This window comes from Thunnus albacares, chromosome 2 (genome assembly GCF_914725855.1).
Source record: "Thunnus albacares chromosome 2, fThuAlb1.1, whole genome shotgun sequence".
NCBI lineage: Eukaryota > Metazoa > Chordata > Actinopteri > Scombriformes > Scombridae > Thunnus > Thunnus albacares.
Window position 1 is genome coordinate 30,877,794 of NC_058107.1, and position 14,877 is coordinate 30,892,670.

General features: G+C 41.2%; 1 protein-coding gene across 1 annotated transcript in view; it reads right to left on the bottom strand.

Moving 5' to 3' along the window:
- rtn4r (reticulon 4 receptor) overlaps positions 1-14,518 on the bottom strand; it is a 41,836-nt gene extending 27,318 nt beyond the window's left edge. The window contains exon 1 of the mRNA XM_044337553.1: positions 14,005-14,518. Within this exon, the coding sequence (XP_044193488.1) occupies positions 14,005-14,026 (22 nt within the window). The 5' untranslated portion in view covers positions 14,027-14,518. The remainder of the gene's footprint in view (positions 1-14,004) is intronic.
- Positions 14,519-14,877: the final 359 nt, after the last annotated feature.

Below are 14,877 nucleotides of genomic sequence, written 5' to 3' on the forward strand. Positions count from 1 at the left end.
GAGGGGACATGGTTAAAATTTACTACAAGTTTTGAGATACAAACACAGAAGGCAAAGAAACTTTCAAAGAAATGCAAGGCCAGTGAAATATATATGGAGATGGGGTGACAGAGAGAGGGGGTTTTGTCTTGCAGTCACACTGCTAGATGTGTGTTTTGTATTGTGTTGCCAGTCGATACAGAATAAGCTATTTCCATTTCCCTGCTGATCTGAACAACCTATACAGTAGGCAACCTTTGCTAGCTCATGTTGACTTTATTTGAAACCTCTGTTTTAGTATTCAGAGCAAGTTGCACTCAGCTTCATTCGTTTTAATTTCCACACCACATTTGGAAGGCAGCATTCAGAAGCTAATTTTTTTTAACAAACTGAGTGGGGAACAGCTGCAAGTCTGGAGTTTTTGTTGCGGACACGGAAAGCAGTCATTAAAGCAGTTACTTGGAGTGTTTGTGGAGCCCATTTTGCGTACCAGTGGAATCGCACTGTCACCTGGGAATCCTGTGAAAACACAAACCAGCTTGCCCTGGTAAATATTGAAATTCAGTGTTATTAGAGTGTTATGATGCCATCACCAAATAATAATTTCTTTAAGCTCAAAGTGTCCCATTTGGCATTGTTGAAATTTCATGCAAAGCTGATCTTTTTCTAGCTGAATGTTAATGAGTTTGACAGTTCTGTAAGTGAAATGTTACACCTGCGACTGGCTTGCATGGTTTGAAAATATCTGTACTTTTCTCTGTAATCAGTAAGGATTTACAACAGCCCATTAGTATCTGATATTTATTTATTTATGTTCCCCTAATATATTTATTAGGGGAACATCAGCACACATGATTTGGTCTGTTGCAATAAAATGCAGTCAATACAGGAATGGACTAATAGAAAAATATGCCCTGAGATGCCCCAGTTAATGAAAAATGTTATTCTCTTTCTTTCACATCAATGTTTCCAACCTGGCTTTTTTATTTTCCTTCCCTCTCTCCTTCTTTTGTGTCTGATATTTTAGGTTTATTTCAGTCACATTGCATTTTAATTTGGGCTGGCATCCTTGAAATTAAAGGAAGATAAAAGGGAAACTGGCACTATGTTAATATCTCTTTGAAGATGGAGTCAATCTGGCAACAGAATGCTTAGCCCTTATTTTCCCTTCCCTTTCCCCTCTTCCTGTATTCAGCACAGTGGATAAGAGATACTGTAGACTCAGCTTAGCAACAGCTTACCTTGGGTGGAGGAACTCTTAAAGCCCTCTGCTTTCATCTTGCTCCTTGTGGCAGAAACCAGGCTTTGTTTTGTCTTTTTAATCTACATCTGGACACTAAATATTTATCTATGTAATTTCTGCTTATTCATACACCCTTCCCTGCAGAGAGACACTGACTGCACCTGTCTGGCTGGATTTTCATAAGTATAGATCGACTATCATTGCGATTTGTATGACGGGAATGTGCAATGGATGTGATATAGCTGTACATCAAGGAGGTGGAAGCAAAACTATCTCTGCTTATAGGCTGCAGGTTGCTGTCATAGTGCTGAATAATGGCTGCACAGACTGTACATGTGTGCGGTCGCAGCCATTATGCAAGTCCTTCATGCATTTAACCTGAATAATTCTCTATTAGAATTGTAGATAATGAAAATGTTATAAAGTAGACATAACTTGGTACACCGCAGTGCAAAACTCAGTTAATCGCCAGACAATTTTATGTAAATTCTGATGATGTAACCTATAATTTTTCCCAAGAGTTACTCTTGAGAATTGCTCCACAGTGAGACAGAGTTTCAGCAAATACTGCAATACAAACCAGTAAAAGCTACATCTGTAGCTATAATAACTTTGGAAACAGCTTTTTCATCATTTCCTCAACCACCCACCTCCCCAACCTTTACCTGCTGCAAGTTTTGTATTTTTATCTTAACATATTCTTTTAATCACTATCCTGTAAATGGCGTTCAAAGATAGATAGATAGAATAAATGCAGGTGCATGAGTTCTACTTATCTAATACTCTCAGTAGCAAAACATTTTATGTGCTTCCTTGTTTCATCACTGTTGATTCTGAGAGCAGCTGAGGGAACAGAGGATCCTCGAGCAGAGCTTTTGAACTAAAAAGTGTGAAGTATGAGAAGCAATCCGCCAGAGTTTTGATGACACCCATATCAGCACTCTGCACCCGAACCTCCATCTTGTCTTGTCTAAGAGCTGGCGAACACGTCATGCTACAACTTTAATACCCAGTTAATTACTCTCATCTTGACCTGCCGGTAAAATGAGCCCGGCTGCCACTGCCGCCCATGTTTCTGTTATCTGTGCAAAAATGCATTAGCGTGTGCCCTCTTTAATGGCTTTAATTAGTCGTAAACGGAGCTGATTCTCCTGTTAAGTGGATGAGGAGTCGATACTGTAATACAGTCCCAATACGCACAGGTCCAACTCTATCTAGTTGGGAAGGTGGTGCACAGGAGAATAGTTTGAGGGCGGGCTGGATAAACCCATTCAGTAATAAAGAAGGTATCACATACTCCACAGCATATCAGACAGCACTCACTCACTGTTCTGATATGAGAAGAACATAATTAGAGTGCTGCTGCTGTATTGACAGAGAAATCCTTATGGAGGGGCTGTTTCAATGTCAGTTACATAATATATAAAAAGTTTCCACTGGAGCAAATGAAACATCAGTAGGGCCTATACAACATAGGGAAAAGGGAGTTATCTTTCTGTCAGATAAAGTAAACATGTCCTCGGGATGAGTGGAAAGACAAAGAACATGGGTACATCACAACTGGGAAAAAACAACAATACAGGCCTTTTTTCGTCTTTCAGAACTGACAGGTGTCTAAAATGATACCGCCAATCCAAACACATCAACCTTAATTCAGCTGTAGTTGACAATGTTTGCCCAATAAATGCTTCCCCAATAAAACCTTACAGATTCAGTAAATGGGGCTACTTTGAGGAAGAGAGACCCATAAAGTCCATGTCAGTAAACCATATTTGCTTTCATCCGCTCATCTGCGATGAAGTTTCCAGTCTCCAGTGTCTCCATTTGCTGAGTAATGCTTTGCCCAGCCGGTGGTGAGGTGCAGTGCTCTCACACTGGATGAAGCTAATGGCTGTTTATGGTTTCTAATGCATGATGCTATAGCTTTTGAAATAACAGGTCTCTATTACGGGGTTATGCGCAGATAGAATCCATTGACGGGAAATACTGTAATACCACAAGTGACCTCCTAGAATTTCTGAATGTATGTCTTGAGCTATTTAACGAACCACTTTTAATGGAAGAGTACCTGTGTATGACATTTGGCTACCTGCAGAAGGAGCTCATGAAGTAGGCAAACTTTCAAGGCACAGCTTAATGGCTGGTAACTGGTGTTATTGATCATCTATACACACACACAGACCTCTATATAAAGCCCCTAGAATACTCTATTAAAAGATGAAAGTCATTTTCCACCAAAAAACAGCTCCCAATAGTCAAAGTCAACTGTAATTTAATAGGTATTCTATCAAAATTTAGGCAAAGGGCCTACGAACTTTAGATCAGAAGTTTTCCACAAAGACAAACATAGAAATAAACAAACAAAAATGAAATTGAAAAAAAACCAAATCATTCTGTTGTACAATTCAAAATTATCCAAATATGTAGAGCAATTAAAAAATGTAAACTACGTTTCAGTCGTTGGTGTTAACAGTGAGGTCTTTGGATCATCCTGAGTAACCAGGACATTATTTCTGGAAGGACGTTTTGCTTTTGAGAGATAATTGTTAGATTCTTTAAGCACCAAAAAAAAAAAAATCTCAGCAGCAAATATCTCAATCTTGACACTGCATGAAGTGTGCAGTCTCACTTGACATTTAAATTCACTTCTGTTTAAATGCGTGCATTCAAATATCTTTGTATCTACAGTCATGTAATAATATATCTTTATTAAAGGCAATTTACAACACTTTTTGCTTTTTAACCACTTAACTTTTATACATGGAATTGATGTTTTCTCTGTATTCTCTTGTAGACATATATTTAAAAGTATGTGCATCTATATGTTTTATACTTTCTTGTTATTTGCTGGTCCTTAGAATAATGATAATTTAGAAATGGATGTCAGAGGATGGAAGTCTTTTTCTATACAGTAGCCTATATAACTCAAAAGAAGTTTGGTTTTATGTTGATGAAGATATTTTCAGGGAAGACATTTGGAGGTAAGAGTACAGCTCTCTTGTTCATTTTGGTGTTAATTTATGTGAGTCAAAATCTTGTAAATCAATGTTATTAATGAAATAAACACTGTCCGAGATTACAGATAATTTATTAGCTGTCTTAGAGATGTATTTGATGGTACATTGAGCTGTTGACAGTAGATCTAAACTCTGGTATTTGACTTGACAGAAAACCATTCCAGTACTTTTAATTTGCGGTCTTGAAAGTACTCTGAGACTTCATGGAAAAGAACCCAGCATCATCCACGCTGATCACGAGGTTATCAGTAGTCCAGCAGTTCTGTCGATCAGATGCTGTAAGTTTCCAGCCCTAATTTCAGTGAAACGGTAGTGTAGGCAAAAATAAACAAGGAAAAAACGTGGGGAGTCTCAGGTGTCTTTGACTTGAAGAGGGGGGTGTACCTATTTCATGGCTGGTTCTTCGGAGTTAACTGTGGGAGATGGGAATGTAACATGTACTCCTCACCCCTCCTGAAAATACGGCCCGCCCCCTAAACCTTGTGTGAGTCAGCAAGCAGCGGGGTGCTCTAGCAGCCAGTGTGTGCGTGTGCATGCACGTATGTCGAGCTCATCCCGCTGAAGTGTGTATGAGCCGAGAGTAAAGTGGAGGAAGAGTGTGCCCTCTCTCCTGTCTCATATTTCTCTGCGGTATAATGTACCGCCTATTCATGCGATGCCTTTTAAAGGCATGGTGGGAATCGCTTCACAGTCAAGCACGAAACTCAATATGCTAATGCCTTCCAAGGGAGCGATGGAGGGGGAGAAAACATAACCTGTCAATTACCCACAGCAAAACCACTGAAAGATTTATTGAAAACCACCTGAAATTTCCACAAGACAAAAGAGTTTAAACATGTGATATATCAAAACATAAGCCACCGGTTGTTTGACTAATTACAAAATCACGTCAATAAAATTAACCTCCTCTGACTTAATGGCATCAAGTTGAATTACATTACATTTAAGGAAGCATATGGCAATTGTATCTTGATCAATTGCTACTTGAAAGTGCCAGGTGGATATTTGGGGCTTTGATTTATGCAAACAGAGAAAAAAGCTGATCTGTCAAAACTCATTATCCAAACAAGCAGAGTGGGGTCTGCACTTTTGTTTAGAGATGCAGAATACATAGATGCAGCTTGCGAAGACAAAAAACAATACATTACACATACACTGTACATCTGGAAGGCACCGCTGTAACAGCCAGCTTCCTTCCAGTGGTGGCACAGTTTCACTTGTGAACCCTCATGGGTATCTGCTGGCTGAGGACCCACAATGGCACAGCGGGACCATCAGAAATGGTTTCAAACTATTTCGTTTCTCACACAGACATCATCAAGACCCCTCCGCATAATTTGTTTACAGCTCGTAGATGGAGTGTTGGCAGTGCTCATCTCCCTCATTGGAATAATTGCTGTGATGATAGGCTTTGCTGGGAACACGTACAGGCATGAGAAAACAAGCACCATTTCTGATTAGAGGTTGTGGAAACTGAGCCAAGCTGACGTGCCCGCAAAATCGTCATATCCCCAGTACAATCTTTTCTCTCATCAGATCAATTCTTCTTTTGTGCTCTCTCATACCGAATGTCAAAGGGATTCCATGGGAATTTTTTTACACAGGTCTACCTCCCTCTCTAATGCGTTTAGAGACGTGTCAAAATGCTACACCGCAGGATCTAAACGCTGTTGTTTCGATCCTGCACGGTGTCCTGATGTAATCATCCTCAATACTTTCAGATGGATAAATTTCCATTTTGAGACTCTGACTGAAACACATCGGGAAGAAAAAGACATCTATATTTACTGTTCTTAATACATAATGTCGGGTAATCGCTGATTGCCACCATATGGTTGAACAGACAAAAACCAACACACACTTAAATGAGAAAATACAAGGATTACGATGTCAAACCACCATTTATGGACACAGCTACAAGGAATGCATAGCACAGATGTAGCCAAAAAAAGATAAAAAGACTAAAATAAAAGGGGAAAGAAACAGCTTTCCACCAGCTAAACATAAACATAGGTCATGACCTCAGCATTGGATGCTGTTTAAGCTTTGGATGAGACTCTGGTTTGTGGGACTTAAACCCACGGATGACATATGGTCCTGATGTCCACGCAAACCTCATCAGTGGAGGAAAATCCATGTCCGCTTCTCTCCTGCCAGCCACCAGATCCACACTGAATCCCCCTCCATCATCATCCCTCTATCTTCCCTGCCCTCCCCACTGCTTCCCCTGAGCCCAGCAGATTACAGATATCATTATAATGGACGTCCTGGCAGGCTAGCTGCGGTCACATTTAATTTGCCGTGGCCTGATATCTACACAAGATAATCAGCATTTACACCTGAGAGTGAAGACAGAAAGATGAGCGACAGTGTGTATGTGAGTGAGACGGTAATAGAATTAGAGAGAGAAGAATGACCATCACAATGTAAGAGGAGTAAGAGAAAGTGAGAGTGAGGGAAAGATTGTAAAGAATCGGAAGGAATATGTGTTCAGCACACAATCCGCAGGGACAAAAGGAGAGTACTGATGAAGCGTACTGGTCAGATTTGCATTTTAATAAGAATAACCTACTTTGGGCCCCTGAGATGACAAAGAGCAAAACCGGATTCACACAGACGTCCCTGAACACAGATGTTACACCTTAGCTTGGAGGGAGGTGCCTTTCCCTCATACTGTACTTTGCTCTGCGAGGGCAAGCCTGTCCAATTACATGTAGATAAACAATAGTGTTGTTCTCTGAAAGCAAAGGTTATGGGGCACACTTATTGTAGCAGATGAGTGGGATCCTCATTGATTCCACTTTTATGCCTGAGTATGTTTAGAAAGTCTTACTGTGCTCCTGCAGCACTTGCGGGATTATGCATTTCCTGCTCGACAAATCCTTTCACTCCCACCTGCCATTGAGGACATTGATTTGTGTATGAAAGAAAGTTATATCTGCCATCGGAAATTTGTGGAATTGTTGTATAAAGCCACCAGAACAGGTATATTTTATATATGTTTAGCACCTACAGAATGGGCTTTCACTTCTATAACAGATCAATTTCTCCTGAGCCATGGAGTGATGACCTATTTCCTTTGAAGGGCTCCCCATACATATTTCAGCTGTGAACTACCTACCAAGCTCACGGGGAGACACATGACAGTCGTGAATGTGTTGCAGTGTGGCTGTACGAAAGCACAGTCTGTCGCTGAGTTTCTGAAAGGTTTTGTTCTAACTCAGTCTTTAATGGAACTATGGTGCAATGTAAAATTCAGCATTATATCTATCTATCTATCTATCTATCTATCTATCTATCTATCTATCTATCTATCTATCTATCTATCTATCTGTCTATCTATCTAAGCCTCTCTCCCCCATGCTATAGAAGCACCTTTTGCTAAAGCTTGCTAAAACATGCAGTCTCTGAAATCAGCAATTTCTCCTTTACATAAAAAAACCCCCATATACATAACTCTTTACACAAGTCAGAGTCTTCCTGAGCTGGTCCTGTAGAACTCTGCCTTGAATAAGGATAAATAAGAGAAGAATAGGATTCCAACAATGCATGAGATACAGAAAGGTGACACCTCGGTTTATGCGCCTCAACAACGTGGTGCCAGGGATTGAGTAAGACACAGCATCAAAAAACCCAACTCCCATCTGTCGAGTTTGCAAACTAATCACTAATCACTAAACAGGCAGAGTCACACAGGATGATCAGAAGGACTGGTAGGGAGTCCATTTTGCGTCACTAGCGCTAATGAGATCAACACAGCTAAAAATACCCAAGAATATTTATCTGCTCATGGAGGGGGAAAAAAAGGTCCTTCCTCAGGATATCCTGATTGAATATTTGACTGTTCTGCCAATACTAACTGAGTGCTGACTTCAGATTAGGTCATATGTCAGCAAAATGTGGCTAATTATATCAAAATATCCTCTGAGTTTACTGAAGCCAAGTATTGATGGACCTGCCTCTTTGCCACCATCAAGCTCTCTGCTGTAGATCTATGAGAGAAGATGTTTTATATACACATACTGTATAGTTTATATCCAACAAATTCAATCAATCAATCAATCTATCTATCTATCTATCTATCTATCTATCTATCTATCTATCTATCTATCTATCTATCTATCTATCTATCTATCTATCTGGTGTTAATCAGTTCTGCTAAACCTCCTCCTAACAGTGTGATCAATGACATTGTACTTGGATCAGCAAGCCACTTTATCTATCTGAGTGGCACTGCAGCCTGCAAGGAGAGGCATGGAGCAGGGTTGACTTATAAGGCTGACAACGGCTCCATTCATGCGTCTAATTTAAGAGCGGCTTCTGCTCTGTCTAATTAACAATTTACTAGGCCATCAGTCAGCCTCCCTATTGTGGTATAATCAGCGTCACCGACGTTCAGGCAGCTCGGCGCACTTTCACATCTGCAAGTGGATTAGAACAACCATGCAACTTTCATGGATACACGGACAGAAAAGTGGGCACAGTGAGTTCCAAGGACACAGCGAGAACAAGTATGAAATCCCAGATTGAAAGATGACACTGCAGTGGAGTGAGATGGGCAACGTGTTCAACAAATTAGCCAGCTCATGTTTGTGCACGCTAGGAGCTGCAGCTATATGGTACTGACGTGTCAAAGGAATCAACAGATGCATATTTGCTCCCCTGAGGGATGGGGGCTTTTGTTTTGTTCGCTGGCTCAGCTGGTGGATATATATCACGACTCTGGTGTGAACACAGTTCTGATGCAACTACATACTGTGTGAAAATTTCACTTGTCTTTTTTTTTTTTTTTTAAAGGGTTGGGCTTAGGCACGTTGGGAGGTTTGATCTGCTCTGTCATGCGTAGGCACCTTTAAAGGATTATGATACAGTGTCAGAGTGGATTTTTAGAAAAAGACATAAATAAATCCCCTATAAAGACTCCACCCGCCCCACCACCCTAAAGTTGCATAACGCTTGTTCATCTGGTCCTCCCCTCCTCTCCCACACCCTCCTCAAGACAAGAGCCAACACTTACTTTTTTTTTTTTTAATCTTTTTATTTTAGAAGGGGAATGTAGGGAGATGGGGGTTAGCATTTACAGTGCATTTTCTGCACAGAGAGGATTAAGGACTGGTAATCTGAGGGGATAGTGTATTCCATTTCTACTGCTTTTTGTATATTTTCGCCCCTTAGCTTCCTCTGTATAAACAAATAGAATTTTACTCGTTTATCCACTTAGTTTCTCTGTCTTGCTGATTAGCAGTGAAGGGCTGGGAGACTGGGATAACCTAGAGCGGATGGTTCCAAGGATATCTGAGGCCAGCATGCCTCTGCATCAGTGTGTGTTTGTGTGTATCAGTGGGAATCTCTGTGTGTGTGTGTGTGTGTGTGTGTGTGTGTGCATGTACTGTATAAACAAATGCAGTGCTACTTGAAGGCGCGGCCAATTAAAAGAAGCCCCTGAAGGAACATGCTCATCAGGATGCAGTGAACATACTAGCAGATCCACTCTCAGATAGCCTGCTGCAGTCTGTCACTGTAACTAAGGCATTAATACCACCAAGGCTCTGTAGCACAAAATGTTGACATCTCCATCCTTTAGACTGTCTGTAATCAATAAGAAATATGAATACAATAGCTGACATCATCAGAAATGTATAAGGAATCCAAGACATGTTGATATATGATTCACTAATTCTGCACAAATACTTGTATCTTACTGCACTGTGTGTGTATGATGTGTCTTGAAATGCAAATATTAGTAATTTAATATTAATTATATAATACTGGTAAATTAGTATTAATAATAGTCCTAATATGATATAAAATCATCACTAAAACATCAAATTTGAAACAATCATACGAATTAACATTAATAAAACAATTATAATCTTGTAAAACTAACTAATTGCAATAAAATGCCAACTAAATGGGTCATTAGTATATTGCTGCACAAGCTGTCATGTATTACATACAATTCTCATTATGAAGTGTAAATAGTGTCTCTTTTCATTCTAATTCATCAACATCTCTCCAAAGACATGATTATGTTATTCAGTAGTGCATTACATGAAGAGAACAATTATGTTTTGGGCATATTTAGAGGGATTAAAACTTTATCATTTATAAACTGTTATTACACTGCCTGTTGCTAAGAAACTTTAGTTATGAATCTGGATGACCAGGTAATTGGGTAATTGGATGGGAATATCATGTCAATGTCAAGGAGAGACAAAGAAATTCTGTTGTGATGGAACAAAAAATGCAGTGTTGTGCAGATAAGACAAGTAGAGGCATGACTGGATGTCTGCATTGTTTGGAGCCAATTACCCTTGAATTACTTTCTGTATTTACCCTCATTGTCCAATGGGGACCCCGAAGACAATGCGGATTTGTTTTGTAGCAGTAAACAACTGAATTGCCGAGGTAAACCTATTGTTTCCCTCCTTTGATGTAATTTGGTCTTGGGTTGCAGCCAAACCACATGTTGCACTCAGCAGAGCTGTGTTGACTCCTATTGACCCCTAAAACTTCATGACAAAGGGGCAATAACCACTCTGTGACCTTTATCGACCTCTATTGGTGACCAGAAGGAATTGCAACAACAGTAACAGGACTTATTATCTCCTCCTCTTGGAGCTGCACAAGTCTCAAGCACAGGTAATGAGGCTTATTAATAATAATAGTAATACATTTCATTTGTCCAACACTTTTCATTCATAGTGAAACTCAAAGTGCTACAGTATTAATAACATAGAACACACCACAAAAAGAAAATAGTAATAAGATGAAAAAGCCTTCCCAAATAGAAAGGTTTTTCGGCCTTTTTTAAAAGAGACTAAGGTCTTGCTGCTTCAAATGGTTAGGAAGGCTGTTCCACAAGCGTGGTGCAGCAGAGCAGAAGGCTCAATCCCCAGATCCTCTGGAGCTTAGTACTAAGGGCCCGGAGGAGCAAGCTGCCGGCAGTTCTGAGGGTGCGGGTGGAGGTTTGTGGTATGATCAGTTCCTGTAGGTAAGGAGGCGCATGTCAGTTAATGGATTTGTATGTGTATTAGACTTCATAGATAAAAGGTCTTGCTCATAGCACCATCCTCAATTGTTAAAGAGTTGGAAAAAGTGAATAAATGAGAACGGGGAGACTGGGAGGGACTTGAAATTCAGGCTGAAAAGCTAGAAATGAGAGCCAGAAATCTCAGCACCTGGCAGAGTAATCAATGAGTCAGTTGTATTGATCAACAACCTTCCCAGATACAGATAAATCACAGTCATTTTCTTTTATGGGTTGCAAAAATCCTACATATTTCCCCTTTAATACCTCAGGGGAAGAGTTATGCTTTTCTTGGTCTCATTGCTGACCTTGGCCAATTAAAAGGGAAAACAAAGTCTCGGCTAGAACTCACAAGAATCTAAACACTGCTCCTTATTGATGGAGTCGTTGTTAAAGAAAAATGCAGAGCTACAAATGATTTTCTCTCTCACTTCGCCCCAGCATCCATGCAGTTGACATACTGACGCGTGATGAAAGACGCTTTAACTGAAAGAACGCATAGAAGGTGAGTCAGAAAAAAACGGCAGGCACGATAGGTCACATAACCTTCGGTTTCACACGCATTCTTTCTTCATTTACTTACTCACAGACTCTCCTCAGACCTCCCCATACACTCATAAACACTACACCCACACACATTATCCCTCCCAGCCCTCCTTCTGTGCTCATATACACCCCCATACAAACACAAAGATGGATCAATTTCACATTCCCTTTCAGGGTGCGGAAGATGCCGTGTCTCATTGTCAGTTTATGGCATGATGTTTGATCCCACCTAATGCCGCTATGCAAATGAGGTATTGTTATTCTTTTTTTTTGTGTGTGTGTGAGTGCCATCTTTTTTTTTACAGCTTGATGTGTTCCAAACAATTATCTCGCCACCTCAGATGCTGCATCTTGTGGCCTATTTTTTGAAAATAGGGCAGAGTTTTTGGCAAAGCACTACTAAAACAATAACAAAGTTAACTAATTGAAAAAAAAATGCCCTCATTGTGTAGTGGTTTAAAACTCCTGAAGAGAAAGCTTTCAGTTCCACCATAATGGTTTTATCCATTCATTTGGGCTTTATTGGCTTTGCTTGGCAGTAGACAGGGAGCAACAGCACCCCCGAGCAACAGCTTTCCCACAGAGGCATTTGATCATATGCTGACTGGGTGAAAAAGAGTGTAAATTAAAGTCCCTCCTCACTCTGACACTTTAAACACAAGACATGACAGGCCATATTTTCTCCACCAAATCAGGAAGCTGAGAGATGGATACCAATTATAATTGCAGCAGGGAAAAAAAAAAAAAAAAAAAAAAAATCAGACATAGGTGTGTGTCAGGAGCCTGGTGCTAAATCACACCAGCAGTTGGATGATGAAAACCTGGCTGTAGGGTCTGTGGGACCCAGAGCCATTCTGTGCCAATGAAGGGGTGTGCACTTGAATTTGCATCACCCTGTGACATATCAAAGAGAATGCACAAGTAGATGTGCCTCTTTGATTTTGCTAGTTGTGAAATGCAAAGTTACTCTGTAGGCCCACAATAATCTGCAGCTTTCTTGCCATAATCCTGCAGTTTTAGCCAAGTAATGAACAACGTGAGGGAGAGGGAGTGTACAGCATGTTGCATAAGCACTCTGTGTGTGTCTGTGTGTGTGTGTGTGTGTGTGTGTGTGTGTGTGTGTGTGTGTGTGTGTGTGTGTGTTTGAATGTGTGTGTGCTAAGGCAGTGTGTGCAGGGGTGGGGCAGGGTGGAGATAAGGGTTTTCCACAAGCTCTTGATGGAACAAATTGAATGTTACATACATGCACTTATCTCATCGTGGTGCTGCATATCAAACATCACACGCCATGTCAGTGTTATCCTCACTGCGCTGCATTACACATATTTACAGAGAACAGGCACCTGCCCCCCTCCACCTATCTGTGCACGCGCGCGCACACTCAAAGCCTACAGCATGCTACTGCCAAGAAATGAAATTCTTAGCTATTTCCAGCGGGAATGGGAGAGCATGTCTTGCCCTCATTAGAATAGCTCCAAGTCCAGTCGGTGAAAGCTACAAGGCCTAATTTCCTGCCACTTTGGCGGCACCCCGAGTGGGACGATGCCACTAAAACACCAAATATAAGCCAAGGAGCTGGAGAGTAAAGCGGTATTATTGGGCCGCCAAGCGGACCATCTGCAGACTTCATCAAAAGCTCAGCCCACAGCGTCCAGACGGGATGAAGCGGATGCCCGGGTTAAGTTGCGATATCACGCAGAGCATATTGACCGCCACAAACACTACATGGCCTCTCACTCTCTCACGCGCGCTCTCTCTTGCTCGCGCACTAATAAAACACGCACACAAAGAGAGAAAGAGAAGGGGCGCGCACAAAATCGGCTCTGAATTATGGCTCAATTAAGAGCCACTGAGTCAAGGTCGTTTACAGTCGCAATATCCATAACTGATAGAGACGCTGCTCGTTAGTCTGCTCCAAAAATAAACCGATAATTAGGTGATTGTACAAATTCGAGGTGTTTATGCGCATATTGTCAGTCATGTACCGTTTTAACCAAACCCCGAAGGAGCCAGCAGAGTAAACTCCAATTAGGACATCTGATTTATCACTGGTTGTGCCTGTTCTCTTCAGATCAGTGACATTGCCCGATGTGGATTTTATCAGTGCGCAGTAACCCATCAGTATCCCCCTGTCTGCCTTGTGTGAAAACTTTACAGACGCCCTATTGTCTAATGTGTAGCCTACTCACCATCAATAATAACGGTCTTCATGATTTAGATGGGGGTGAAAATAGAAGCTGTATAAATCCAAGTCGAATGTATCCCAGCGCGTGTGGAGACAGATAGGATATCCGCTGTTTATTGCAATTTATGGGTAATTGCAAATCCAGTGCACGGAGGGAGACGAACAGCCTAAAGCACCCCTGCACCCTTCAAACTTTAGCCGTAGGTCTTCCCGAGTGGGGAGCCACGTCTCCGGCTGCACCCGAGCTCAGTCATTTGGACGAGGGATTAAAAAATAGTCAGCGATAAACATCCAAATTGGGATCAGTAGACACACCAGTCGACACCTCCCCAAAATATAGGGCGCGCAAACAGCTCCGGAGAAGAGCTCAAAGTGTTAACGCACAAGTGGAGAATCAACGACACAGGCGAAAAATCAGTATTGGATCCATGTTTTGAAATCGCAGCACATATCCAGTCCGATCACTTGCCCCGGTGTATATTTCCCAAGTACACGGAGAAAAGTGAGTGGATGCGCACGGATGTCGGTCGCACTGATGCGCGTCAGTGTGCGTTTACCACGGGGAGGTGGAAAGGGAGGGCGGGGCAGTGAGGTGCGTTTGGCGGAAAGAGAGAGAAAGAGGGAGAAAGAATTCAGAGATGAATGTTTTATGGGTCTGTATCACGCTGCAAAAAAATCCTCTTAAATCTAAAAGTGGAATTTCCACATCAATCAAGCCAAGGCAAAGAGATTTTATTTATTTATTAATTTTTTTCTGCTGCATTTTCTGCCTGGTTTCACGAAACCTGAAGTTATTTATAGAAAACCCCACACACAAATAGACGAGTAATGGAAAAAACAAGTAATTTACATAACTGATGGAAGATTTGAAGAGTTA